The sequence below is a fragment of the Cutaneotrichosporon oleaginosum genome (genome assembly GCF_008065305.1).
Source record: "Cutaneotrichosporon oleaginosum strain ATCC 20508 chromosome Unknown ATCC20508_contig03, whole genome shotgun sequence".
Taxonomy (NCBI): Eukaryota; Fungi; Basidiomycota; class Tremellomycetes; order Trichosporonales; family Trichosporonaceae; genus Cutaneotrichosporon; species Cutaneotrichosporon oleaginosum.
Window position 1 is genome coordinate 1,335,592 of NW_027072172.1, and position 27,118 is coordinate 1,362,709.

General features: G+C 60.1%; 8 protein-coding genes across 8 annotated transcripts; 3 read left to right on the top strand and 5 right to left on the bottom strand.

The window, feature by feature from the left end:
• Positions 1-340: 340 nt before the first annotated feature.
• On the bottom strand, positions 341-814 carry COLE_03727 (uncharacterized protein; the record flags this gene model as incomplete). Its single annotated transcript, XM_018426404.2, has 2 exons — positions 341-687; positions 730-814. 2 exons carry the CDS (start codon positions 812-814, stop codon positions 341-343), a joined length of 432 nt encoding a protein of 143 aa, XP_018281603.1.
• Positions 815-1,028: 214 nt separating this feature from the next.
• On the bottom strand, positions 1,029-2,662 carry COLE_03728 (uncharacterized protein; the record flags this gene model as incomplete). Its single annotated transcript, XM_065626307.1, has 4 exons — positions 1,029-1,739; positions 1,774-2,105; positions 2,203-2,404; positions 2,549-2,662. 4 exons carry the CDS (start codon positions 2,660-2,662, stop codon positions 1,029-1,031), a joined length of 1,359 nt encoding a protein of 452 aa, XP_065482388.1.
• A 3,411-nt stretch (positions 2,663-6,073) lies between these two features.
• On the top strand, positions 6,074-9,179 carry COLE_03729 (uncharacterized protein; the record flags this gene model as incomplete). The annotated part of the gene is made up of 8 exons (XM_018422192.2): positions 6,074-6,489; positions 6,526-6,589; positions 6,647-6,775; positions 6,819-7,477; positions 7,512-7,806; positions 7,841-8,102; positions 8,139-9,063; positions 9,098-9,179. The coding sequence occupies 8 exons, from the start codon at positions 6,074-6,076 to the stop codon at positions 9,177-9,179; spliced, it is 2,832 nt and encodes a 943-aa protein (XP_018281605.1).
• A 6,743-nt stretch (positions 9,180-15,922) lies between these two features.
• On the bottom strand, positions 15,923-17,666 carry COLE_03730 (uncharacterized protein; the record flags this gene model as incomplete). The annotated part of the gene is made up of 3 exons (XM_018422194.2): positions 15,923-16,624; positions 17,013-17,263; positions 17,468-17,666. 3 exons carry the CDS (start codon positions 17,664-17,666, stop codon positions 15,923-15,925), a joined length of 1,152 nt encoding a protein of 383 aa, XP_018281607.1.
• A 208-nt stretch (positions 17,667-17,874) lies between these two features.
• COLE_03731 (uncharacterized protein) lies at positions 17,875-18,750 on the top strand (the record flags this gene model as incomplete). The annotated part of the gene is made up of 1 exon (XM_018422195.2): positions 17,875-18,750. One exon carries the CDS (start codon positions 17,875-17,877, stop codon positions 18,748-18,750), a length of 876 nt encoding a protein of 291 aa, XP_018281608.1.
• A 302-nt stretch (positions 18,751-19,052) lies between these two features.
• COLE_03732 (uncharacterized protein) lies at positions 19,053-22,906 on the bottom strand (the record flags this gene model as incomplete). The annotated part of the gene is made up of 5 exons (XM_018422196.2): positions 19,053-21,674; positions 21,722-21,846; positions 21,890-22,127; positions 22,237-22,427; positions 22,510-22,906. 5 exons carry the CDS (start codon positions 22,904-22,906, stop codon positions 19,053-19,055), a joined length of 3,573 nt encoding a protein of 1,190 aa, XP_018281609.1.
• Positions 22,907-23,706: 800 nt separating this feature from the next.
• COLE_03733 (uncharacterized protein) lies at positions 23,707-24,964 on the bottom strand (the record flags this gene model as incomplete). The annotated part of the gene is made up of 4 exons (XM_018426405.2): positions 23,707-23,830; positions 24,119-24,675; positions 24,708-24,889; positions 24,925-24,964. 4 exons carry the CDS (start codon positions 24,962-24,964, stop codon positions 23,707-23,709), a joined length of 903 nt encoding a protein of 300 aa, XP_018281610.1.
• A 552-nt stretch (positions 24,965-25,516) lies between these two features.
• On the top strand, positions 25,517-26,215 carry COLE_03734 (uncharacterized protein; the record flags this gene model as incomplete). Its single annotated transcript, XM_018422197.2, has 3 exons — positions 25,517-25,792; positions 25,885-26,091; positions 26,186-26,215. 3 exons carry the CDS (start codon positions 25,517-25,519, stop codon positions 26,213-26,215), a joined length of 513 nt encoding a protein of 170 aa, XP_018281611.1.
• Between the last annotated feature and the right edge of the window lie 903 nt (positions 26,216-27,118).

The window sequence follows — 27,118 nt, forward strand, 5'->3', positions numbered from 1 at the left end:
TACAGACGCTTATGCCGACGCCTTCTTGGCGGCGGCAACGGCCTTCTGGGTGCCCTGGGCAGCGAACTTGGCGTTGCGGCGGAACTGGAGGGTATAACGTGGGCGAGGAAATCGGAGGGGAATTCAAGCGAGCGCGGAAGGACGGGGATAACAAGTCGAAGAGGTTCGTAGTAATCGGTGTTGATGCAGGAAAGGTGGAGAGTGCGCCGGATGGGAGAAGGGTGATACGGGTCGAGGTGATGGGGGGGCAAACGAGACGAGAACACACAGCGCGAGTCGATAGGCGGACGGATCAGACGAAAGAGCGGATGTCAGCATACGCCCAGACTAATGTAACCCTCTACACACCTTCGGGTCGACACCCTTGAGCGACTTGTAGCGCTGGGTGGCAACACGCTTGATGCCGTTGCGGTGGGCTGGGCGTTAGCTGTGTCCCGTACCTCCTCGCGCTCGGTTCATGACGATTCTCGGGGAGTGGGGTTCGAGTTCGTGGGTGCGGCAGCTCTCCTGCGCAGCGCTTCTCGGCGCGTTGAACGCCCGCGCCGCGACCGCTCTCTCCGCTGCCGCTATCCCAAGGTCCGTCCCTCGTCACCCCACCGCGCCTTCTTCCCACCGCCCGTCTCTCCTCCGTCTCGTCCTCGCGTGCGCGCGCTCGCTCGCTACTCACCCTTGCGGGTCTGGTTGTGCCTGCCGTCAGCATTACACTCACATCGCGCGCACGCTACTCACGCGGTGTGGTTCTTGGACTTGGCCATTTTTGCGGATCGTTGACGGACAGAGAGACCACAGGCGTCGTTGGCGTACACTTCGACATCCATCAAGGACGCCAGGCACCCCGAATCCTCGAATTTGGCCGGAGTTTCGAATGCTCCGGAGTGTGGCATCATTGGCGCGACGTGGGACTCACGTGGCAGTCGCGTGCCTTACACCATCTCATGTCTGTGCATGTATACCTGAAGTGTACAAGCTCCTGCTGGCAACATGTTCCCATTCTCTCATGCTCGCTGCTTACATCTTCTATGCATACACTAGTTGTACTGCGCATACAGCGCGGTACTAGAGAACTTTGTACCCTGGCGAATAACCTTCTCCACGGCGTCAAGGAAGTCGCGCTCCGTTGCAACCTTCCGGCGTGCGCGAATCGCAAACATGCCCGCCTCCGTTGCGACAGCCTTGAGCTCAGCACCGGTTGCGTTGGGGCAGAGACGAGCGATGAGGTCGTAACGGATGTCGCGCTCAACGCTCATGCTCTTGCCATGAATCTTGAGAATGTGCGCGCGCCCCTCAACATCTGGCAAGCTGAACTCGACCTTGCGGTCCAGTCGCCCAGGACGCAGCAGCGCAGGGTCAAGCGTGTCAGGACGGTTGGTCGCCATGATGACCTTGATATTACCACGCGCGTCGAAACCATCGAGCTGGTTGATGAGTTCCAGCATAGTGCGCTGCACCTCGTTGTCACCGCCTGCGCCATCGTCAAAGCGCGCTCCCCCGATTGCGTCGACCTCGTCGAAGAAGATGATGCACGCCTTCTTCGAGCGCGCCATTTCGAACAGCTCGCGCACCATGCGCGCACCCTCGCCAATGTACTTTTGCACCAGCTCCGATCCAATGACGCGGATGAATGTTGAGTCTGTCCTGTTCGCCACGGCACGCGCACACAGCGTCTTGCCCGTTCCCGGCGGACCGTAGAGCAACACGCCCTTTGGCGGCTCGATACCCAGGTTGGCAAAGCGCTCAGGCTGAGGTTAGTCATGACCCCATGTGGAGACTCACTTCCAACAGGGGGAGCTCGACAACCTCTCGCAGCTTCTCGATCTGCTCCTTGCACCCTCCCACGTCGGCGTATGTAACTGAAGGGCGCTCCTCGACCTGCATCATCGTCACCGAAGGGTCAATCTTGGGTGGCAGTGGAATCAAGATCTTGTAGTTGGTGCGGTCAACGCCGACGCGCATGCCCTCCTCGACATCGGTGGGGGACACCTGATCGCCGAGGCCTACCACAAACTTGGCGACCTGCTTGATCGAGATCACATATCGGTCTCCGTCGGGGTTACCGGCACCGGCGCCGTCCTGGGGATTGAGGGCCATCTGGGGTTGAGGGTTGGCTGAAGTCAGTTTAGTGCTGGTGCAAAGTGAGGAAGGTGAGGCAGCACCATGCGGCCAACGCACGATCCCACAAGGTCCTCGCCACATGAAACTCACTGGCACGGATAATCGTCTGGCAACGCGCGACCTGCAGTGGGTGCTCGCCCTGGCGCTGCTTGTCGGCCGTCGTGTCCCAGAGGTTTGCAGGTGCGAGACCAGTATCCGACTCCTTGACGCCCATCTTCTCATCGACGCGCTTCTGAATCTCCTTCAGCTCCTTCTCAATGTTCTTGAGCGCAATGGAGTAAGGTCCCTGGCCCTGCGGGTTAGCGGACTGCGGCATGGAGTAGGGGAGCGCGCAACGGCGCGACACCAGTCAGGCGCCAAACACGCCGCAGCTCAAGCGGCAACAAGCAACGAGCAACGAGTAATGGCTGCGACGTGGTAAACGCTCCCAACTCACGTAGGTCTTAAGGATTTGAATATCGGACTCGTCAAGCGCGACGATCTTCTCCTCCTTCTCATCAAGCTTGCGCTCATCTAAGGTCAGCTCACGGACGTGACCAGCTCCGTACATTTCTCCCAGTCCCTGTTCGTCAGCTGAGCTCGAGGCAAAATAATGGACCTACGCTTTGGGTGGCATCTTATGTTGCTGGTGTTGTTCGGCTACGTGGAAGTGTTGTTGTGACGAGCAGTGATCACTCAGCCCGGCACTCAGGACGAGCGCCGTCGCTGGCGTCAGTGGACGATGACAAGTCGCGCCACTGAATCACGTGACATCTTATTCGACATCCCCGTTAGAGACAGTGGAGGTCGTCCATGCACACCGCCGAAGCACGACCCTTCCTAAGCCCAATGCATACATGCAGATGTGTCCGTAACTCTATGTGGTCGCCTTCTTGTCGCCCGCTGCTAGCGGGGCTTCCTCACCCAGCACCTCCACCTCCTCCTTCACACTCTCCGTCAACTGCGCCTGCCACAGGTTGTAGTAAACACCGCCGGTGATCTGGAGAAGCTCCTCGTGAGTGCCCTGCTCGACGACATGACCGTCCTGGAGCACAATAATGACGTCGGCATCCGAGATGGTACGCAGGCGGTGCGCAATGAAGACACTCGTCTTCTGCCCGTCGACCAGCGTGGCATTGATATTCCGCATGATCTCCGTCTCGGTGTACACGTCAAGCGCTGACGTTGCCTCGTCAAAGAAGTTGATTGGCGAGTCCTTGAGAAGCAGGCGGGCAACGGCTACGCGCTGCTTTTCGCCACCTGAGATCATGAGGCCGCGCTCTCCGACCTTGGTCGCGTACCCCTCTGGCAGGCGAGCGATAGTCTTGTCGAGCTGCGCTTTCCGCGCTGCCTCAAGCACCTCGGCCTCACTCGCGTCCAACCGCCCATACCGAATGTTGTGCAGAATGTCCTTGTGGAACAGAGGTGTGTCCTGCGGAACAACACCGACTGCACGCCGCAGAGAATCAAGCGAGACGTCCTGGATGTCCTGCCCGTCCACTAGGATGCGACCCGACTGCGGGTCATAGAAACGGAAAAGGAGGCGGAAGATTGTCGACTTTCCGCAGCCTGAAGGACCAACCAGCGCCACCTTCTTGCCTGCCGGGATTGTCAGGCTAAGGTTCTGCAGGATAGGACGGTCGGGGTGGTAGCCAAAGTTGACGTTCTCGAAGCGGATCTCGCCGCCGCGCAGGTGCAACGGCTTGACGTGAGGCTTGTCGTGCACCAAAGGCTTCACATTTTGGAGGTTGAACATGACCTCCATGTCGATGAGACTCTGGCGGAGCTCACGGTACACGGTGCCAAGGAAGTTCAGCGGGAGCGAGAGCTGGAAGACCAGCTGATTGACGAGCACGAGGTCACCAACGGTCATTGTGCCTGGAGTCAGTTCACCAGTCGATGGCGTGAGGCTCACCGTTGATGATTCCCTGCGCGCCGAGCAGCATCATCATCGTCAATGCGGATGAGAACACAATGTTCTGCCCTGAGTTGAGAAACGCGAGCGAGGTGGCAATCTTAATCGAGGCATTTTCGTACGTCTTGAGCGTCTCATCGTACTGTTTGATCTCGAAATTCTCGTTGTTGAACTCCTTGACGGCCTCATAATTGATCAACGAGTCAACGGCATGTGTGGCGCCCTTGTTGTCCGCGGCGTTCGCCTGCTTGCGGAACTGAGTACGCCACGCCGTGGTGCGGACAGTGAACCAGGTATACAAGAGCATGGTGACAGCGGTCACGCCCGCAAACGTGTAGCCGAACTTATACGAGAGGATTCCGCACACCATCGAGATTTCGAGGGCCGTAGGGATGACATGGAAGACGATGGATGAGAGGATGAACGAGATGCCCCTGCGCGTCAGCTGAGCTACGTCGAATGAGACTCACTTAGTGCCACGGTCGATGGCGCGCGTCAGGCCGCCGGTCTGGCGCTCAAGGTGGAACTTCATGTCCATGTTGAGCAGGTGGGAGAACGTCTCGCGTGCGACCTTGCGGATCGTGCCCTGCGCCACAGTCGCGAACACGGCATTGCGCATCTCGCCAAACACCGTCGAGAAAATACGCGCGAGGCCGTCTATCATCAATAGTGACCGGACGGTGACTCACATCCGGCGATGGAAGCGCCCGCGACAATCCACAGACTAGTGTCGCTCGTGATGGGAACATTGAGGCTGTCGATGATTGTCTTGAAGAAGAATGGAACCTGCACATTCAAAACCTTGCCTGCGACAAGCAAGGTCAAGGCGGTGATTACTCTGACTTTGATCTTAGTGTTGCCCTTGGGCCAAACGTTGGACGCCAGTTGCCTCAAAATACGCCAATCGGTGACAGCCTGCTTCTTCTCGGAAACCTTGCCAGACGCGACATCAGGATTAATGGACGGCGGGGAAGATGTAGCTGCCGTTGGCACGGCAGTCACGTTGGGTGCCGCCGCCGCCGCCGCCTTGTCGACCACTCCATTCTGGCGAGGCTCCGCGCGAACGGCTGATGAGGTAAATGACGAGAGGAGTGAGGGACGAGCCGATACTGGGACGAGCGCACGCGCCCGCGCGTGCGACGAAGGTTGTATGGACAATGGTGGACGGGCCTTGGATGTGATGGAGCGTGATGGCGCGGCGAGCGCGACTGCGCACCCCGCGGGTCGCGCAACGACGCGCCAAAGCGCCAGTCCGCTCATGTCAAGGAGGTGGGCAGTGGCCACAGTATGTGTGAGCGTGCCGCGTGTGATAGGATAGAAGGAGACGTGGGAAGGCGACTGTTTGGACCTGACTAGGTGGGAGATGTGGTGAAGAAGAGTGTTGACGCTGCCTTCGCCATCCAAAGTCCAATCCTCCACACGATGGTGTCATCTGGGTGAGCCTCCTCCGACTTCGGCCCCGATGGCCTGACCGATCTGACTGATCCGCAGCCGCACGCCATGTGGTACTCACGTGTCCGGATGAATGCTCCGAATAGCCGGTGTGTGGCAGGCACGGAGATGGATGGATGCCCGTGGGCGCATTTTTGCGCTTTGCGGCGAGAACCGCGGCTAATCGGGGTCAGAGACATTCCAGCTATTCCAGGCGGCATAGCCTGTTGCGACCTGGCGGCCATGTGGGACCTCCCTTTGAATAAGTTGCCGGGTGGGCGGGGTATTCGGCAGTCGCTCCAACCGGAACATCCTCTGCTCTTCCCCCCCCCCCCCCTCCTGTGCGTCTAGTTTGGCTCCGGCACACCACTCGCCGACAACCCTCCTCACTCACCACCTGTCTTCCGACATCACTCCTTCATCCATCTCCACCATCTCCATCCATCCTCCTCAATATCCCGCACAATCCCGTCAGTTCCCTTCAGCCCGTTCTCCTCTTGTTGCCCCTCCGCCTCGACTTCCCTCTTCTCCATCTCCTCTCTCCTCTCTCCCTCCCATCGACCAACCCTCGACAACTCAGCACGCACGCCGCCACCGCCGCGCAACGCCATCGGCTCCTCTGAACAACAATAGACCATGAAGAGGTCATGGAACAGTAGTCAAGCTCAACAGTTGTTCACAACGCTCCAGCAACACCAGCGAAAGGTCGCTGCCTCTAACACTAACTCCAACTCCAATAACTCGGACTCATCGTGGCTCAACATGTCGAATCACCCGTACGCCTCGGCATATTCCAACCTTCCCTCTACCTCCCTCCTTATGGGCCAGGGCCCACAATCCAACCCCGGCGGCGGGAGCCAGACAGACTCGAAGCGCCCCCGAAGTAACAAAGACGAAGATGATGACGACGACGAGGATGAAAGCGACGAGAGCGACGACGATGCCGCGGCCAAGCTTGCGGCGCAGGCGGCCAAGCCAAATCGCAAGATCGTCAAAGGACCTGACGGCAAACCCAAGGTCAAACTCACTCGGGGCTCGCGCGCTTGCATAGCGTAAGGACAAGTGTTGACAATATGCTCACCAGGCAGCTGTCGCAAGATCAAGATGCGATGCATCCCCGACGAATCGAGCGGTCCCAATGGGCCGTGCAAGGTGAGCCTGGCGTGTAGCCCCGCACGAGCCAGCGGCAGTGACTGACCATCTCCACAGCGTTGCAAGTCAGGTGGTCATGAGTGTATCTTTGAAGAATCCAACCGCGGCAAGCGCAGCACACGCAAGAACGAGGCGCTGGCTGCCAAGATTAACAAAATGGAGACGGCGCTCAAGGGCATTGGCGGGGTAAGTCGCCGCTTGCGATGCGATGCTTCAAGCTGACATTCAGGCACTCAGCAGCCTGGATGCAACGGCGCTCAACTCGTTCTCCCAGGCGCTGCATGCCTCCACAAACGACCCCGAGGTCATCTCGCTCATTTCCTCTCATGCCTCGCAAGCCGGGCCAACCTTGGCGTCCAGCCGCAGCTTCACGTACGGGCACGAGGGCGAGCGACGCGGCACAGATGAGGCGACCACGGGCAGCCATCTTCCTCCACTTTCCCCGCGGCTTCACTCGCTCCCAGACAACGTTCTCTCTCCACTCGGTTTATTGGCCGAGGCCAGTCTTCAGAACACTGACCCAGCCAAGAAGCACGCGACCTTCTCCCGCAATGGTAACGCCCCAATGCGCCCGTCTCCGTTGACCCTGGGTGTGTCGGCCAAACTAGGACAAAATGGCTCCAACCAGCGCCTAACGACGAGCGATGTCCGCGGGCATGGACCCGAGGTAGGCGTTGCGGCGACAAACTATTTCAAACCCGGCAACCTGTCCGTGCACCCCGGTGGCGACGAGCGACTTCCCGAGCTGCTCAACCTCATCACGCGCGAGGAGATTGACGAGCTCTTTGAGATATTCTTCGACCACATGTCATTACATGTCCCTCTACTATATCGCGACTTCCACACGCCGGACCTGGTCTTGCAACGCAGCCAGTTCCTCTGCACTGTGTAGGTTCAGGCGCCCCATCTTGGCTGACTTTAGAATCTGCGCCATCGCGGCTCGGTATTACACTAAACGTGACGTGCACCACAACTTGTCTATCTACGCAAAGCGGCTCGCGTTTGAGGTCCCATCGCGCGGTTACAAGAGCGTTGAGGTGTGCCAGGCGTACCTGCTTCTGTCAATGTGGACCCTTGGACCGGAGAAGACGTTCGAGCAGGACCGGACGTGGTTGATGCTGGGCATGGCAATTCGCATGGCCACAGACTTGAACTTGCACCGAAAGTCGATCATGTCGGGTTTGGATACGAAGGAGGGCCGGGAGCGAGACCTGGAGGTGACTTACAACGCATTTCGAGAGCTAACTCCAGATTGTTAACCGCGAGCGCTGCTGGCTGATGTGCTTCGTGCTCGATCGGTCCGTTTCCGCGCAAATGGGCAAGCCTTACACCTTGCGCGAGGACTACATCATCCGCGGCGCCTGTGAGAAGGCGTGGCACCAGCAGCGATTCGCTCTGCCATCCGACCACGCACTGGCTGCGTATGTTGTGCTGCAGCAAATCATGAGCCGTGCTATTGACACGATTTACTCCTCCACGACGACGATTTCGGGACTACGCGATGACTGTGACTGTAAGCTGTGCTCCGAAAACGCGACGCTGACACTAGACATGCTCGTCGTACGCTCAGCGCATGAGGAACTGAGGCGATGGCTGTCCGAGTGGAACCGTGGTCCACAACCCGACGGGCATATCGAGTACGACTCACGCGCGCAGTTCTACTACGCGTACTCGTCGCTCGTGCTCTATTCGTTCGGGCTGGAGAACGCACTGGAACGTTCAAAGATGGATATCTCGTTCTTCCTTACGAACGTGTACGAGGCTGCGTCGCGGGTGTGCACCGTTGTCAAGAACCACTTCCTCGAGCGCGGCTACCTACCCTACCTTCCAGACACCAATTTTGTCATGTGCAGTTATGCGCTGCTGTCGCTTCTCAAGCTCCTCAAGCCAGAGCTACGAAACTACCACGACTCGGAGGAGGCTATCTTCAAGCTCGTGACGGAGGTGGCCGACATTTTGGAAAATTGCGCGGTCGACTCATCGCACCAGCCAGCGATCTACTCGGCGTTCATCCGCGAGATTGTCCGCAAAACGCGGGAGAATCGCCGCGGACCCAGTGCTCATCCTTCGCGCGCAGTGAGCCGCGCCGGCTCGCCGGCGCCGAACGGCAACGCCGAGAGCGGGCAGATGTTTGACCCGGCGCTGCTGAACGAGGTGACATGGCCACATGGCGACGTCCTTGGTGGCGAGACGCAGTTCGCCTACATTCCGCAGGGTGGGGATATGATGATCTTGCCCTCGCAGGCAGGACCAAGCGAGAGTGTTCAAAATTCGCCGAGCGCTACGTTCGGCGGCAATTACCCGTCCCAGAGCACGCCGCAGGCGAGCAACGGCTGGGCCGAGTACCTTCCGACATTCATGAGTGCGGACGCGTTTGACGGATGGGATGGAAGCATGCTGCTTCCAGGTTTCGGGAGAGGGCAGATGACGCTGGCCGGCGGGCTGGTGCACTCGCAGTTTGGGAGCGGTATCATGTGAGTGACATCCCCATGCCGCAGCTGACAGTAGTACGCCACTGGGTCGGAGTCCTGCGGCGTCACGAGCTGCTTCTCGTGCCGTCAGCCGCGCCCAGTCGCCCGTAAGCAAGTGAGACCTGATGTGTACAATAACACTTGTATGACTACGGCGGTGCATCTCTACAGCTTCTACTATGCGTACGCAACGGCGTCTGGGAGGCGGAAAGTGAGGCAGTACATGTCCTTGTTCGGTGCGACTCGTCGCACCGCGTGCAGATTGAAGCCCTCCATGTTTGGGGTGACGGGATGACCAAGGCACTCGGTAGCGCGAGCACAAATGTCTGCGCTGGCGGTATCCGGCTCGAGCTCACGCGTAAAGCAGTGCACGTGAATGAGAGGAAGAGGAGTGGCGCGGTCGTACCTGTCTTGCTGGAGTAGGGGTGTGAAGGAGCCCTTATAGGCATCGAGAAACTCGAGCGCCGAGTCGGGGAGGTTCATGACATAGTGATCGATGGTCTGTGGCTTGGGCGCTTCTTCCTCTCCCTTCTCCTCCTCGAGCGGGGGCAAGCCGGCAGCCGCGCGCTCCTCCTTCTCCTTCTTGGCCTTTTCTCGTGCCGCCCGCTGCGCCTTCTCCCATGCACGATTCCGCACGACCTCACTCCGCTTGAACGGCTGCGTCCACGCCTCGAGCGGGGCGCGGCGGATAAACGCGCGCGCGTCGTCCTCCGTGATCCGTAACCGGGAAGCCACCTTGTTCCGCGCCTGGTTCTCGCGCATCCACTTGACACTCTCGGGGTTCAAGTCGTTGGCGAGGACGTACGCGCCCTTCTTGGCAGCGGGCACAGCGAATGGGCCAACACCGGCCATTGCGTCTGCGACTACCTGTCCCGGCGCGAACAGGGAGAGGAGCCGGTCGTGTTCTGTGTGGAGCCGCGAGTTCCAGTACACTTTGGAGAAGTCGAAGGTGAAGGAGCAGCCGGACTCGTGCTACTGTCAGCGGGTGTGCACCGGGAGTTTGCGAGCACCTGGCGATGCATGAGGGAAGGGCGGAAGGAAGTTCGCTACTCACAGTGGACACCACGAAGTCTTCTTTCCCCGCGATCACCTCCATGTCAAAGTAGCGGAACTGGGCGTGGATGCTGTTGAGCTTGTTGACAACTGTTGTCACGCTCGAGACCTTGTCCACGATGACCTGCCCGATGATGTGCTTATATGGCAGCCACTCATCGCGGAGATTGACGTGAGCTGCATGCGTCAGCTCTCCGCAGCACCACAACTCACCGAGATGCCCAGTCTGGGTGAAGGATGATGGTGGGTCTTCGCCATCCAAAGATGGGAGGATGGAGGTGAGGACATCATGCACACTCCAGTAGTCGTAATCGAGGTCAATGTTGTAGGTTCCGAATTGCGCGCCGATGCCTTCGAGATACTCCCTTGTCTGTGCGGGCAACTGCTCTGGCGTCCGGACGCGCAGTAGGATCCGTCGCTCCTCCTCACCAGGGGTTACGAGCACACTCTTGACCTTTGCGATATCGACAAGCTGCCCGCGGAGCATGGGGTGCTTCAAGACCGCGCCGACAGAAGCTGCAGGTATGCGCGCGGTAACAACAGGCACGCTGAGAGCGAACTTGGAGCGGTCGAGGGTCGTCATGCCTGCATGTCGCGGCGGTCGGAGGTCGCGCAGAGAAGGGGAGGGGGGTGGTTGGGACATGGTGCTAAAGCGCGAGAAAAGGAAATAAAGCCGGGAGGGGTGAGGGGGGTGGGCGCGCGTGTGAGTAGGAAAACGAGTGAGGAGAGCGCGCGCACTGCGCATGTGGGAGTTGGTAGAAAGACGCAGAGGCTAAGGGGTGTTGTTGGCGACCCAGACTTTTGACATCATGTTATCACGTGACCCGAACCACAACCGATTGTGGCGGCCCAGATCCACAGGAAACGAACCAGGCGGCCAGGCGATCAGGCGAGATGTAGTCACTCCTGCCATGTTGTCCGTGAAGCATGGAGTGGCGATGCGGTGAACGAGATGTGCATGGAGCCATGGGGGTCTGGCCTCTGGATATCTAGATAGCGTCTATTGTTGAGCTTTTCTCGCTAGCCCGCTGGCCGCTGGATAACTGGATCGCTGGCTCGCTGGCGCCCTCCCAAGCTGCCGATCGCCTCCAGCCTACTCGTCAGAAATACAGAGATCAGAGACCAAATTCAGAGAGGATGTACTAATGGATGACATGGATGGATCGGTGAGGGGGAAGGTCAACAACTTGTGCGCCCGATAATCACCCTCCACGTTTTCTGCTTGAGTGTGGACTGTACGTCACAGTTGCACAGTACACTATACACAAGTCTATGCTTGGAGCAACCTTCCCTCGGCTCAGCAAATCAGCAAGCACGACCAAAGTCCAGTCAACCGTACTCGCAGCACGTCTTCGAGTTGGCCTTCCCCCACCATCCATGTCCATATAATATCCAAGTGTCCTCTTTTCTCTCTCTCTCTCTCTCTCTCTCTCTCTCTCTCTCTCTCTCTCTCTCTCTCTCTCTCCCTCTCTTTCCCTCCCTCTCTCCTTCTCTTTTCCAGCCGTTCCCTCCTTGGTACCTCCTCTCTCTCTCACTACCCCCGCACACCACATCCACCCCACTCAGTGTGCCCTGTTCCTCCGCCATCCTCTCCCATCTCCAGAAGTCTCCCTCTTCTCCTGCTTTCAGCAGCCCGCCAAACCCCTGTCGCCAATGGATTGTTGGCCAATGGAATCGGAAGACCATACTCCACCCTTGTTCGTCTGGACTCCTGTACGTAAGCTTGGAGAGGGCCAGCATACGCAGTAAGTTGCCCGTTCATCCCAGCTGACCATAGGGTACATCTCGTCAATCTGGAACATCAAGGACGCGTTGACTTAGCAGCCGCAAAATTCTTTGTCAGACATAAGGGAAAAGATATTACCTCTCTTTACCAACGCGAACTGACGCTGCTTCGACATGTTCAAGAGACGGGGTTGAGTTACCACGTCATTGAGCTCATTGGCTCGGCAACTACAGCTAAATGGGAACACATCCTCTTTCTCGAGCTGGCAAGAGGAGGAGACCTGCATTCGCATATACGTACGCTATGAGAGCCCTTCTGCTTTGGCTGACGACCTGACAATGCGAATACGTGGGGTCTGCCCGAGGACCTGGTTCAGTTCTACTTTGGTCAAATACTCGAGGGAGTGGTGAGTCACAGTTCAAGCAGCCTCTTGACTTAGCGCTTCATTCACCACTATGGCGTATCGCACTTGAATCTTAATGCGAAAAACATCTTGATCGGACGCAAGGGATACCTCAAGCTCACCGACTTTAGTCTTTCCACAGGAAAACCCCTCACCCCCGCCCGAAAGATTGGAACCAAAGGGTATCGATCTCCAGAGGTCAGCGGAGCCCGCCATCATGCATGCTGACGATAGCTAAACAAACAGAACAAACCCCTTGTTGACACCAAGGCGATAGATATTTGGGCCTTAGGGGTTGTTCTCTGGGAGATGTTGACGCAAAGTTAGTTGCATAAAGCACTGCTGATACCAGCGCTTCCTTGGTCAGAGGCTTTACGGAAGGATCCAGCATACCAACGCCTTATTTGTGACAATGACTGGCGGTCTTACCCTGCTATCCGAGTCTCGGGAACCCTCCGAGGTAAGATCTCCACGAGCTGCAGTAGCTGATAGCAGACCTTTTCGAACGATTGTGGCAACCCAACCCCGCGAAGCGAGTGAAGGCGGAGGACGTTGCTGAAAGCCCCTGGTGTCTTACGTGAGCTCCAAGGTCTTCAGATTACTGCCGGAGGCTCACTTTTGACCAGTTCGAATCTGCTCTACCTGCTACACACACACGACCTCATGATGGCCCACCAACTTGAGGTCTTCCAGCCTCCACCAGGGTGTTACGCGTTAGTGTTTACGCGCAGCTTCCCCTCTGTATTCCCTCTCCCTAGGTCTTTGCCACCCGCTATCGTCTAACACACAGTACGTTGGATGGCTTCATGTGGGCGGGAAGGGCTCAGATCGGCGCCGTCTCAGATTATTCTGTGAGTCGAGTCCTCAACTACTTCAGCAAATGCGCATAGAAGCAACGTTGATTCTCTTTTCTTGATTAACGAGGACAGTTTCAATCTGAACACACGCATTTCTTTCTTCCCGAGCCCGCACAAGAGGTGTTCAACAAAGTTTTAGCGTGTCTCGAATGGAACGAAGGTCAGGTTCTCGCCCAGATCTTTCCGGAAAGCATCCGCTTCAGAAAAGAGGCTGGACAGCATGTTCTTAAAGGTTCGTTGACATTCAAGCGCTTCATTCTGCCCCCAATGGCCCGGCGACAAAAGTGGTTCACGCAGGTGGAGATGCTACAGGAGACAGTACGTTTGTGCGATGAGGCAAGTTGACGGCAGGGCTCTCAACTTCACTGGCGTGCCCTCTGGTGGACCATTCTTACGGGGCTGGCTTCTGCCTGAATCAGCGTGCAGTCGCTCGTCACACATGCTCGATGCCGAGATGGTACAGGATGTTACAGTAGAGATACTCCATGCTTCCCACAGGATTAGTTTGATCGCCTCGAGTGCTTGTTGGCCTTATGCACATGTACGCGCACATGTATGTCGGTATCACGAAGGCAGTCTCATTTACGAGCGGCGTCCAACACCGTCTATGCGTCTATTGACGTTGAGGCGTGAGGCTAGGATGCATCGAGTGGTATAGCCATATAGCCACACTGCACACGACCCATCTGAAACTCGTGGCACAGGAAATTTGATTCCGCGACGCGACCACGCGACGAATGTTTGTGTGACGCGTGCTGGCCAGGCCCTTGTTGCCATCGCTCACTCATCGCTTCCTTGTCATCAGCTAGACACACTCCGCCATGGGCACCGCTGTGAGACAAACTCCCAAGTCATCGTTTGCTAATGCTAGACGCCCCCGCCGCAGTTCTACGGTGGGGTGGACCTCTTCGTGTCTGGGCAACAGGTGACCGGGGCACCGGCGTCACCTGTGCAGACCCGTAGCGGGCGTATTTCACGACCGCCGCCGATGCCGCAGAAGGGCGACACCGAGCTCACTCAAAGCACGGAGGGTTCCCACTCTGACCATTTAGAGCCGCCGCGCAAGCGTGGCCGGCCCGCTCTTGATCCAAAGGAGCGGTTGAACCGCACGCGTCAACGGAACAAGGAGGCTGGTGAGCCTAGACATGATCATGATAGAGCTGACGCCAGCGCATGCACTTCGCGAGAAAAAGAAGCAGACGGCGAACGAGAATCTCATTCTACTCGAAGAGAAGACGCGCGAATGCCGCGTCCTCGAAGACCGATGCCATGAGCTCGAGGCGCAGTGAGTCGGCTGCGCTCACCGGCTGCTGATCGATAGAGTGCGAGAGCTACAAGCGACGTTGCAGGCGCACCGCATCCCCCTTCCTTCCGTTCCCGGACCGTCGCGCAGCTGGCGCGACTACCGCAGCGAACAGGAGTCGCGCAATCACACCAGCCAACATGCGTCACCCGCTGTCGCCGATCAGGTTGTCTTCCCCAACCATCAAGCCTCACAAGGGTTTGCTACTCAGGCGCCGCCCGCCTTCCCAAACCAGCCATCACCCGCATTCATGGTCCCCCAGTACCAGCCCGTGTATGCTGGCTTGGAGGCACTGGCCAACGCAGCTCTCCCTAATCTTGCACCACAGCCAGTGGCGCACGTCGGCTCGCTCGACCCAGCCAGCGCCATCGGCAATCTCAACACACCGCTGCATACCACTCCCAACGCAGGCTCGTTCGCAATCGACCCTGAAATACAGGCAGCTCTGGACGCGCTCAACCTGCCAGCATACAATTGGCAGCTACCAGACGACGCCATGTCCCTTTCGGCGCTCTTCACCCTCGACGATTTGGGAGAAGATGCCAACGACGCCGACTTTGTGCCTCCTACGTCGCCAAAGGGCGAGAGCGAGAGCGACTCTGACGACGACGAGGACGAAGAAGAGAGGGCGAGGGACAAGGACAGGAATAAGGCGCACACGGCGCCGACAGCCTCGCCGCCTGACGAGGAGGAGGACCTCTTCCTCCCCATCGAGGACGTGCCCGTTCCGGAGGATCAGCTGTATGCGGACGCTATGGCGGCTCTCGGCGTCAGCACGCCTGCAGAACTCAAGGTCGTCGTCAACAAGATAGTCGAGACGGCCAGCCGTGGTGGCGTGACGCCGGAGCAGGTCGAAGGTCTCAGGCGGCTGACTCGCCTGGCCGAGGTACGAGGGGCGACGCTGAGCGCGAGCACCGCCAGAGCGCCCACTTCGCGACCGCCAGGCAGCGGCCAGAACGACAGAGAGAGTACGGTGAGAGATGGCGTCAAGGAGAGAAAGCGGGAAAAAGGCAAGGAAGGCCGACCATAGAACTGTCGCATCACACATTAACCCCATTGTATCCTTTCGCATTGCATTTAGTACTCGCCTGTCTGGTTGTCGTTGTGGTTACCAGCCAATTTTACTCGGTGGGTACCGATTGACTTCAGAAACTCACCTCCCCTCGCCATCGCGGATTGGGGCGCCATTGCTCTCTCGTCCATCCACTTCCTCCTATTCCCATCGCAGCTATTGCAGAATAGTGCATCAATGCCTAGTACAAGCAGGTCCGTCTGTGCGGCATGCGTGCGTGCGTCCATCCTCTAACGCGTCCGGGTGAGTCCTCCTCGACCTCGGGTATCCTCCGTTGCGCCGCAGCGCCGCGCCATGTGCGCAATCATCCACCGCCGCCATCCTCGCCTTCTCGCCGTCACTCTCCTTCTTCACTCGGCTGGGGCCAGCGGGCGCCCGCAGCAGAGTCTCGGCCAGCCGCTCGCAGCCGCCCGTTTTGCGGCTCGCAGCCCACGCTACACTCGCGCGCTTACTGAGGGGGAAGCATGCCGGCGGCCTGCATCTCCTCGGGCGACATGGTGGTCGACTCGATCATGACTCCGACACCGAAGCGGCTCGAGTTCTTGGCGTGGTCGATCTCACCGCCCACGAGGAATGCGAACGCGGGCGTGAAGCGCTGCTCAAGGAGCATGCCGACCTTGCCGGCGCTGTCGATCTGGCCACGGAAGGTCGCCATGCGGAACTCGTACTTGGCGCCGAGGGTAGCAAGCGCCTCGCGCTTGGCGGGGCCCATGAAGGACGCGGGCTGCACCTGGGTCTGGAGGTCGAGAGCGACGTCGACCTTGTCGCTCAGCTTCTGGTAGTACGTCGCTTGGACGTTACCCGATGGCTGCAGCTGGGCGGTCGCGGTCCAAGCCGGGACGAAGGGGACGCCGGGCTGAGCAGGCGCGGAGGGCGGGAGGGCGTCCTGCGTCGTGACCTTGGGCTGAGCGACCGACGAGTACTTGAGCAGGTACGAAGTGGCGGGGATAAGCTCGTTCGGGCCCGTCTTCTGAATGATCGTCTCAAAGCCGAGCGAGAGGCGAGGGGTGAGCGAGTGGAGGAGCGAGACGAAGTGGAGCCCATTGCCGTCAAGGGGCGATGGGTTGATCGTCTTCAGGTTGAGCGAGTAGTGGGGACCCATGTGGTCGTGCTCCATCTGGAACATGGTCTGGCCAGGGGTGGAGGTGAGCTGGGGTTAGCGCTATTGCGACGCGGAGGAGCGAGTTGGGGGGAGAAGGGACAGCAACAACTTCAGCAGCCTTGCAGTTTCTGCACTCAAAAGTTCAGATCAGAGCAAGGAGCCTGCGCATACAGCGCCGCTGTCACTCGTCCAGCGCTCGGTGACCGCTCAAGATAGCCAGGATATGTATGAGGTGAGTCACCAAGTCGGCGGTTTTCACCGGACTTCGGCCTGGTGCAGCCATCTTCAGCTAGCTCTCTTCGTTGGCGCTGCTGCTATTCCGCATGTCATGGCGACATCTCTTCCTTCCCTCAGACATTCTGCTGTTCCCGTCTCCGTTTGGCACACCCCATCCACGGAGCACTCCGGCCATCGCTCCACTTGGTCGCGCACTCACCTGGCCCTGGATCTTGGTCACATCAGTCGCCGACCAGGTCTGGTTCGCGCGGATGTTGACGCCGCCGGTCGAGGGGTCCCACTGGCCGTGGAGGAAGGTGTTTTGGTCGGCGAAGAGCGCACCGAGCATGTACGACGACTTCTGCGCGCCAAGGGTGAAGCTGTGGGTGATCTGGAAGGCGGGGTTGGGCGAGACAACCTTGGACAGGTCGGCGCGCGCACCCTCGAAGAAGTAGTTGGACATGTGCGTGTCTGGGATCAGTAATTGACGCGAGCGCGTATTGCGAGGGCGAAGGGCGGGGTGTGAGCTTGACGTCGAGGGCGAGGGGAGGGCGCTTGGTCATCGCCAGAGACGGCGGCGCCCCTCCCCCTGAGCGCCAGACGAGCCCACCAGCCCGCTCGCCTGTTACAGCTCCTCCGACGCTGTCCACAGCTGCGCGGCGCGCGCGCACTCACTCGTCACATCGCGCGTGAGGTTCTCGACCGTCCCCGGCTGGCTGAGACCCATGTACTCCTTCCAGTTGTGGAAGCGCTCGAACGTGCTGGCAATGGGGGCTGCGACGGGCTCGAAAAGGCCGCCCATGGAGCCGAGCCACGAGGGCGGCTCGGCGTGGGCGTGGGGCTTCTCGTTGGGGAAGGCGGCGTGCGCGGACATGGCGATGGGATGGGGTAGTGGGTGGATTCCGCCGGTGGAAAAAGAGCCCCTCAGCGGCGACGGAGGTGCCAGGCCAAGCGGGGGGGCCGCATAGGGGCGGAGATTGGGCGTGTGGCGGTAGTGGAGGTGGAGGCTGTTCACGTAAACATTTCGCTGATGCTTGTCTTTCGGGCATAACTCTACAGCTTCCCATCGTATTTCTCTTGCCATGGCAGCGCTGCCTACTCCTGAAGCGCTCACGCTCGCCGCCAACGTTTTCCATGCCGACATCGACGCTTGGCTCCCGCCGTCGTTTGGAGTGACGCGCACAGCGGAGGAGAAGGAGGCCGAGTGGGCGGCGGCACGATCCTTCGCGGCGCTCAGAGGCTCGGACAGGCTAGGACTCGGGCATCCCGACATGGATGACCCCGAGGCGCGCCGCGCCGCGCAGGTCTCACGAGCCGGCGGCGACATCTTGAAGCGGACGCTGAAGCGGAAGAGCGAGGGCGAGGACGAGAGCAGCGCGCCCGCCACACAGGCGTCAAGAGGAGACGACGACGAGTCGCGCACAAAGGCTGTGTCGAGCAAGAAGCGCAAGACGGCGGACGCATTCAAGTCCAAGGGCAAGAAGGAGGCCGTCCACCCTCTGCTAAACCTCAAGAACCCGATCCCAGGCTACGACGCACCCGCCGAAACGAAGCAAGCGCCGAAGGTGAAGAAGACCAAGGTGGTCGGCGAGAGCGTGAATGCCGCGGCGGCGCTCGCGGCGAGCCTCAACACGGGGAGTGCAACAATGCGTGTTGTGACAAAGGGGTCTGTACCAGCCGCACCCAAGCTGGCCGCCCCAACCTCGCCAAAGGCCTCGAAGACTGCCTCGGTTCCAGCGTCCCCCGAGGCTTCTAAAGCAGACTCCGCACTTCACTCGCCCAAGCATGCCAAGCTGTCGACTCCCGGCTCGCCGTCCGCGAAGAAGGTGCCGCCAGTCACTGGGTCAATAGTCGCATCTGAGGCTGGCGAGGGGACGTTCACGAGCGCGCAGCCCATGAGCAAGGCGGCCTTGAGGCGGGCAAAGCGCAAGGCTGCCAAGGTGCGCAAGTCGCTCTAGGCGTGGTTTCCTCTAGCTCCCAACACCCCCATATTCCCAGCTTCGTCCAACACCACGTCGCGCCGTCATGTCTGACACATCATCGCGTTACCCCGCAGGTACGACACCGTCCTTGGCTTCTCCTCACCACCACACATTCGCATTCTACCTACCCCCTGGCATCGCCATTGCATCATCATACACCCACTCACTCGTCGCCTGTAGCAATACATCATGCAATGGTATACTAGCACTACACCGCGCGTAAACAATGACTAATGCTGCTTCCTCGTGTCTTCCTCTCCGCCCCCCGCTCTCCCTGCCTAGCGCCATTTGCGCGCGGCCCTCGCACTCCCTTTCAGACTGAGACTTCTCAGCCCGTTTCCCTCGTCCGCCAGCCGCTCCAGCAGCCCTCCCGCGCTCTCAACAGGTGACGTCCCCCCGGCAACTGTGGCAGGTATCGCCAGGCTGGGCGCCAGCGCTGTGCGGCTAGGCGTGCGCGGCGCGCGCAGCGGGGAGCTGGGTGTGGGCGTACGCGCCCCTGGCGGTGCGAGGTTCTCCTCTTGCGGTGCGAGACGCTCCGCCGAGCTCTTCGCCAGGCGCTCGGATGACCGCCGCGCCAGCTGTTCCGTTGAGCGCTTCTTCCGACGCACCCGTCGAGGCCGTGGTGTCTCCGCCTCGGCCTCAGCTTCAGCGTCTGCTTCCGCGTCCGTATCCGTGACCTCTTTAGGCGGCTGTAGCGTTTCACGCTTCAAGACCCCCTCGTCAGCCCCGTAGATTTTACGGCCCAGGCTGCCAAGACTGCCGAAGCCGCTCCCCAGACTTTCGGCTAACGCTGCCACTGCACCGGCACTGTAGCGCGCCGCTGGCGGAATGTAGGCGGGTATGGGCACAGGCTCAGTATCCAGCGAGTGAGGGTCGATGAGCACAGCCGATCGAATCGAACTGTCACTGCCCCCGCGCGGCCGAAGGCGCGTGAGTGCAGGCTCGGGGAGCGCGTCCTCGGGATCGAGTACCGCATCTACGATGGTGGAGAGGCGGTTCTGTGGCGCAGAGGGCTTGGGGCCGAAATACTGTGAGGAGGCGTGTCGCATCCTGCGGGAGGGTGAGACGTCGCGCGCCGCGCCAGCAAAGATGCCCATCAGCTCTGACCTGCGCGTGGGCGCCGTGAGCGACGCATGTCGCCTTGGACTGATGGGCGGGACGTCCGAGCCCACCGGCGCTGAGACGCTGCGCTGTTCCGGCTCTCCAAACACGTCTGCGCCGCCAACAACTGCCGTGACCCGAGTCTTCTTAGGCGTTGCCGGTGCGGCTCTGCGCACCATACTGCCGGCGCCGCCGAATTCGACAGAGACAGTAGTGGTGGTCGCGCTCGTGCTGGCCTGCAATTTGGGTGCGGGCTTTGTCACTCGCGTGCGAGTCGGGCTTGGCTGCGGTGCACCAGCTGTAGGCGGAATGAGCCAGTTGGCGATGGGCGCCGCGATCCATCCCAGACCGCCGCCAAGTGTAGGCGGCGGCGGCGTATCATCCGCGAACGCTTTGGCGCGCAGCTGCTTCGCGAGCTTGGGATTGACCGTTACGTCGTTGACAACACCCTGCAGCTCGAGGAGGTCATCGAAGACGTCCTTGAGTAGCTTGAGCAGGAGGGTCATGTCTCGCCGTGTGGTGGACGTCGAGTCGAGCACGTGCCGGAATTTGTGCCTCATGTCGTTGACCTCGGCGCGCAGCGCCGCGATTGTGGTGCGAGACACATGCCCTACGTCGCCGGGGAGGTTGTGCTTCTTCAAACGCCCGTTGAGCGTGCGCACGTGCACGCCGTGCAGTTTGAGGAGTATCTTGGAAAGGAAGTCGACGAGCTCGCCGAGAGTATGAGCAGGAGTTGACGAGCCCGCCGAGACGATGCGTGAGCCGTTGCGCGAGTGTTGCGCTGAGCCCACTTCCGGAGTAACTGCGGGCGAGTGCTCGAGTTCTAACGCCTCGGGAATCGAACTCGGCAGTGGCTCCGGCAACGGGTCTGTCTGCACGCCCGTCGACGTGGAGAGGAGCATGAGGGTGCGTCTGCCGCGCCGATCGCTTCTGGTGTCAGGGCATGGGTAGTGAGCGGGGGCCTCGAAAGTGGCCGAGTCCATCATGGGCGATGAGTCGTAGTGGGTCCTCGGGGACGTCATTGTGGGAAGAAGTACGCTCGCGCGCTTGCGCCTGCTTGCCTCTGACTGAGAGTCGGTGTCGTCCGCGTCCGTAGTGGTCATATCAGTCGAATGATCAGCGCGTGTGTCCAGCATAGTCTCGATCGTGTCTGCCTCGACTCCACCCTCCGCTAGATCGCCGAGCGCGTGGATCTGCACGCTGCGTCTGCTCGGGTGCGTCATGGCTCTAGGTGCCACAGGCCGCTTGCTCTTCACTACTCCGTTCAATGTGTAGGGCAGGCCACCGGAGAAGGAAGATCGCGATGAGCGCCGCTGCTCCGGGGAGAGAGGGTTGGAGTTGGTGCGGGCCATCGGGGACTCGTTCGAGCCAGTGTCATGAGGCGGAGAGGAGGTTACGCTGGGTGGCTCCGTTGTTGACGTTGACGCGAAGCTCGGCGCTAGAGACGATTGGCGGCGATGAGTACGAGGCATCGCCGCACTCGCGACTCTTGCATGCATCGGGCGCGTCAGCTCATTGCCCACTACGGGGTTGGATCCGGTCCGGATGTGCGTCTTGTTGCCTGACATGAGCAGCGGACGCAGCTCGGCGCTGAGAGGCCGCGCGCCTGGCGATGACCGCGATCGCAGTTCCTCGAGTTCCTCACGCAGCTGGCGGTTCTCCTCCATCTTCTCGGCGAGGTTCACTGCCAGCTCAGACGTGTCGTGCTTGAGCAGCGCGTTGGTCGCCACTAGGTCCTCGAGTGTGCGCTGGTACTCGGGTTGCTCTGACGGTGCGTCCGCGTGGAATGTCTCCGACAGCTGCTGTCAATATAGCCCGACTGGGCAAGAGGGTGTATTCTACACACCTCTGAATGCAACGCTTCCAGACGCTCCTTGGCGTTGGCAAGCAGCTCCTGCGCATCCTTTGCGCGTGCAGACTTGATCTCCTCGACTTCGCGCCCAGAGGCAGTCAATTTGGTCTCAAGGTCGGCTGCGGTCAGGATCGGCGAAACAGCGACTATCCGGGCACTCACCTATCCGTTCCTCGGCCATCAACCGCCACTTCATCTGGTCACGCAACCGCCTTGACTCGGCCTGGAGCAGATCGCGTGCGTCCTCGAATCGCCGCTCCATCTCGGCCATGCGCTCTTCTGCGCCAGCGCCGGCAGCGCTATGCACGCTCGCGGTGGCGCGCGCGCGTGTGAGCTCGTTCCGGACGTGCGTCAACGACTGCTGCGTGAGGGTCTGCGAATGCTGCGCCTGTGTATATTTCTGCGATTAGCACTCCGCAATCCGCGACGCGGTGTGACTCCCTCGGCGTCACGCTAATCTCCCCTCCCCATCGCACCCCTTGTGTATGTGATCACGCTCGGACACCCACTTTTTCCAGCGCCTCAAAGGCGTGTGACAGCTCAGCGTACTTGGCGAGATGTGTCGTGTTGGCGCGCTCGAGGTTGGCGACGTGCCGCAAGCTGTCGGCGAGCGCTTTGCGCTTTATCTCGATCATGTTTTCTGCGCGGGAATGCTTGATCTCGAGAGCCTCGCAGCGTTGGAGGAGCGCTGTGCCGATTTCTGCCATCAGCTTCCCACTCTACTGTCTTCTCCTCCTCTGTCTTCTTCACGCCACCTTCCCCTGCCTGCGTGTGGGACGTACCGCCACAGAGCTTGAGCTTGGCATCGCCCCTAGTGCGCGCAGCACACTCGTGCCCGCGACAACAGCAGCACCGCGGCTCATCTCCGCCATTCAGCTCCGTCAGCTGCCGTCCCAGCCCCGCTAAAGTCTCGCTTGCGCGCTCGAGCGCGATGCTAGCGGTTGGGGAGTAGGGGTAAGGGGAAGGAGCCATCGGAGCGAGGGTGTCGGACGCGTTGAGCTGGCGACGGGGTGTAGATGCAGCGGGCGTGGTTCTAAAGGGGGACGCCTCATCGAAGCGCGGGTCACGCGCCGTGAGATGTGTCGGAGAGGGGGAGCGGGAGGTGAGGGAGGAGCGCGATGTTTCCGGGGAGGAAGACGACGAGGTCGAGGGCCCGGCAGTGTCGCCGCCCGGTGGCATGGCGGGCGACAGGTCGTGAACAGGATATGGGAAAGGAAAGTGGTGACGGCGGGAGTAGGGAGAGTGGTCAAGATGAAAGTCGTGTAGGTCGTAAGATGAATGTGGACAGAGAGCAAAGAGATGGAAAGATGGAAAGATGATCACGAGTATCGCGACACGGTCAATCCAAGTGTCGAAGAGAGCAGAACCAGAGAACAGGGCAAAGCCAGGAACGGCCACTCGAGAGACAAGTAAACAACCGCTTACGTACACTGACCGTCCAATCAATCCATTCAATCCTCCAAACATCTCTCGCGTTGGTCGAAACGAGCTCCCTCCCTGGACCCGCAAACGGCTCAACGCCTCATCGCGGCCAACTGGACATGAGGGAGCGATGGGTGGCGAATGGCGGAGACGGGGGAGCTCGACGGCCGCGTGACCTGGTGGCGCTGAGGCGCTGTCGGGCACGGACGTTCTCAACGACGGGCGGGGTGTTCTGTGGCCTCTGTGGGGACTGTGCGGTGGCCATGTCGGCCCAAAATCAAGGAACAGCGGGCTGCCTCACTGTCGTCCGGGCGCCGGGAGACAACTCCGGCTACTTGGACTAATCGACGTTCCTGGCGCACTGGACGAGTTCCGAGTGCTGCGGATACCGTGGACTGCCCGCAATGGTTTCAAATACCCAAAGCGTGACAACTACTGACCATAACCGACTGTTTGCTCCTGCAATCCTCGCGGTTCTGCTGTTTTGCCATGCTTTCATGCTCACACGCTCGTCACCCAGCATTGCGGCAACCACTGATACAATGTATGCATGTGATCTAGCGCCTGCGCTTGCTCGATCCGTCGTCGTCGCGGCGCGTCTCCCCCTCGCTCCCGCGCCGATGCCCCTCATTAGCACGGCCAAGTATGGATATGCCGTACGGCTTGCCGTCCTTGTCCTTGCTGTCCCTCTCTCTCTCCCAACGTCTCCCTTGCCCTCCTCCTCCTCCACCACCACCACCACCTCCCCCTCCCCCTCCCCCTCCTCCACCCCTCGATCGATCCCCTCGTTCGAGATTCCGCTCGCCGCGCTCGCGCTCGCGCTGCCCGTCGCCACTGGAGGGGCGATATAGATCGTCCTGTCGCCCGTTGCGGCGCGCGTTCCGCTGCCCCCTCCCCCGGTCGTTACGCTCTCCACGCTCGGCCGGAGCCCGACTTGGCCCATCCAGCGGCCCAAATCGCTCCTTGTACGCGTCTAGCTCGACGCGCAGGCTGTCCATAACCGCGAGGTTGGTCGCCAAGTCCGCGTCGAGGGACGCGATCATGGCTTTGGACTCGTCGAGAGTACGCAGCCATTCCTCGCCGTCAACGCGGCCCGCTTCGGCTACCATGTCCCCGAGTTCGTCATTCTCCAATATCAGGGTGCGCACGCGCTCGACGACAGCGGAGAGGTCGACCCCAGCGGCTTCGGGAGGCGCGGCGGACGCAGATCGCGGAGGCGCCAGCCCGCCCATCACTCCTGGGGAGGGTACGGGAAGCGCGAGGGGCATGGTCGTGGCATCATGCGTGAGAGGCGAGTCGACACTCAGTGGCGTAGTCGCTATGCTGCTGCCCGGCGACAGGCGGTTAGGCCCTAGGAAGGTATAGCGGAGCGCGGCATTGTCGCGCGCCAATTCTTGGATGTGGTCGCGCAGCAACGAAAGCACTGGGATAAGGGCCGGTGGGACGTGGATCGGCTCCGCAGAATCTGGCACTGGGATACTGGTCGAGTGCGAGGGATACTGCGACTGCAGGTCGCGCAGCTGATCCTGCTGTCAGGGAGGACGCATGGTGGACTTACTGCCAAGGAATCACGCTCGCGCTCCAGCTCAAGCACGCGAGCGGCGAGGCGCAGCTCGTTATCGGTCGGCGGCCCGTCGACATCCGGCTCAGTCTCATGCTCGGCCTTTCCGGACACGCTCTCCTGTCCAGTTAGGGGCACTTGGGCGGGACACACCATCTCGTGGTCTGGGACTTCGTCCTCTGGGGTGTGAGTGAGAGACATGAGAAAGAGTTACCGAGGGAGTAGTCAACGAGGTCCTCGAGGTCGTTACTCATGACGGGCGTGGGTGGGCATGGGTATGTGTGAGATGCGGGCGCAGGCTGTGTGCGCCAGTGTGCGGGCGGCAGCAACTGGATGCGAGGAGCAGAGCCGGGTGCGTGGAAGAGGAGTGGGAGAGGTAGAGAGAGTGGGTGAGAAGAGGATCGTGAGTACTAGCGAGTGTATTCGTCGTCGCGGTGGTCGTTGCAGGCGCGCAGGCACTCGGCTCAACCATCAGGGGTCGAAGCCGCTGGTGGAGGCTCTTCAGGCACGCGGTGTCACTCGCACCTTTTCTATGCTTTCCCTTATGTTTCAAGCCGAGACTGATACCATCATTACCAAAGAGATTACAAACCCAAAATCCAGACACGATTTGGCTCCGAGAGGGAATCGAAGAGGTGCCGGTGATCGACGTCATTGCCGTAGCCGAGATCGATCGACCCCCCCACCCCCTCCCATGCCCTTCAACCCTCCCAGATCGACACGCATCAGCCTCACAGCCAACCACCGAAGAGCCATTCCTCACCAGCATCACCATCTCCCTCAACATCAACAGATCATCCACCACGATGGCCACCTCTGCTAACGAGCGCTTCGCGGCCCTCTCGCCCACCAACCAGGTCTGCGCCCATGTCTCGCTCAAGATGGCCCAGGCCGCCTCCATGATCTTCCCTCCCGCCTATGTCGGACTCTCCCTCATCCGCCGGCGCCCCATGAGCGTGTCGCGCGCGATGCGCGGCGCCGAGATCAGTGTTTTCGGCGCTGCCGCTCTCGGGTGGGGTGTCGGGTATGCGCGCCTGCAGAACCAGAGCCCGGAGGCCATCGAGGACCGTGTGTACCGTCTTGTGAGTGATAGGTGGAGGGAAGGTGGTCACACGAGCGGCCTCGTGGAGGCTTTCCACCATGAGACCGCTGGGATGACTGCTGACATGCACAGAAGCACAAGAAGACGCAAGTGCGCGCAGACGACTACTCGTTCATCGGCGCTTTCATGGGCATTCTCCTCTTCCCGGCCATCTTCCTCAAGCGTGCGAACATTGTGCAGCTCGCGGCAGGCGGCGCGTCTCTCGGCCTCGGCGCCGGTGTGTGGGTCCACGTTGCCAAGGGCTTCTCCGAGGGACGTGAAATCAAGCCTGAAGGCATGGTGAGTGGGTTGGAGTTGCTCTGTTGGTGTGATCCGGACATGTCGAAGAAGCCGCGCCGAGGGAGCCGCGTCGAGGAAGCCCGATTAACGGTAGGCAAGCGAGCTGCCGGAACTCAAAAATTAAGGATACGATCGGCGATGGACAATGGGCACCTGGTAGAGCAGCGATACCGATGCACGGCGACAAGTCAGCGCGGACATCCGGGCTATGTGTTCCGAGAAGGGTGACGGAGGCCGTTGAGGCGGGCTGATCATTGAGCATTTATTCATTTGACCCGCTGGCGCAGCACTGCTGCACAGCACTGACCAAGCAAAGCTTCAAGCGCTCGTACGTTGGGGATCTGATTCGACTGATGATCCAGATCCAGCGGAAAGTGGCTTAAGGTGAGTTACTCATTGCGAGCGTCTCGAGTGTCGGCTGTAATCACGTGGAGCATGGTAATAGCCGGCTGGGTATAGCTGGGTAGCTGGTATTTGAAAGTCGTCGCCATTAAAGACGACGATGTGTATCGGCTCAGGTCGACCTAGGTCGAGAAGCAATCGGTCATAGCCGAGGAGGTATCCTGACATGACAACTGGGACATTGTTACACTCTTCACGGAGAGGCATGAGAGGATGGGCTATGCGCCACTCATGCACCCACTTCGACCGCCACAGTGAGTATCAACCGGGGCCAGAATTGCGCCGTAACTGCAGGCAAAATGACGAGCTGGCATGGGTTGTGGGGTGTGGGCATGGGAGGCGTGCCGAGAGGATGGCGGCGTTGCAGTGAAGAGCTTATAGGTAGCGAAGAGAAGCGAAGGACTGAGGTGAAGGAGAGCGCGAGCTGTGAGGGCACGGGGGGTGAGGTCGCTGAGGGCCTGAGGGTGACAGAAGGAGATACAGTGAGCACAGACCACCATCAGGGGAGTTGACGCGACCAGCGCCCGCATGTACAGCAGCACAGACCTCGTCAACCTCGCAACCTCGTCATGCACCCCTTCCTTCGTCCGCCTCTTTGCTCGCTTCCTCTCAACTCCACGCCCCT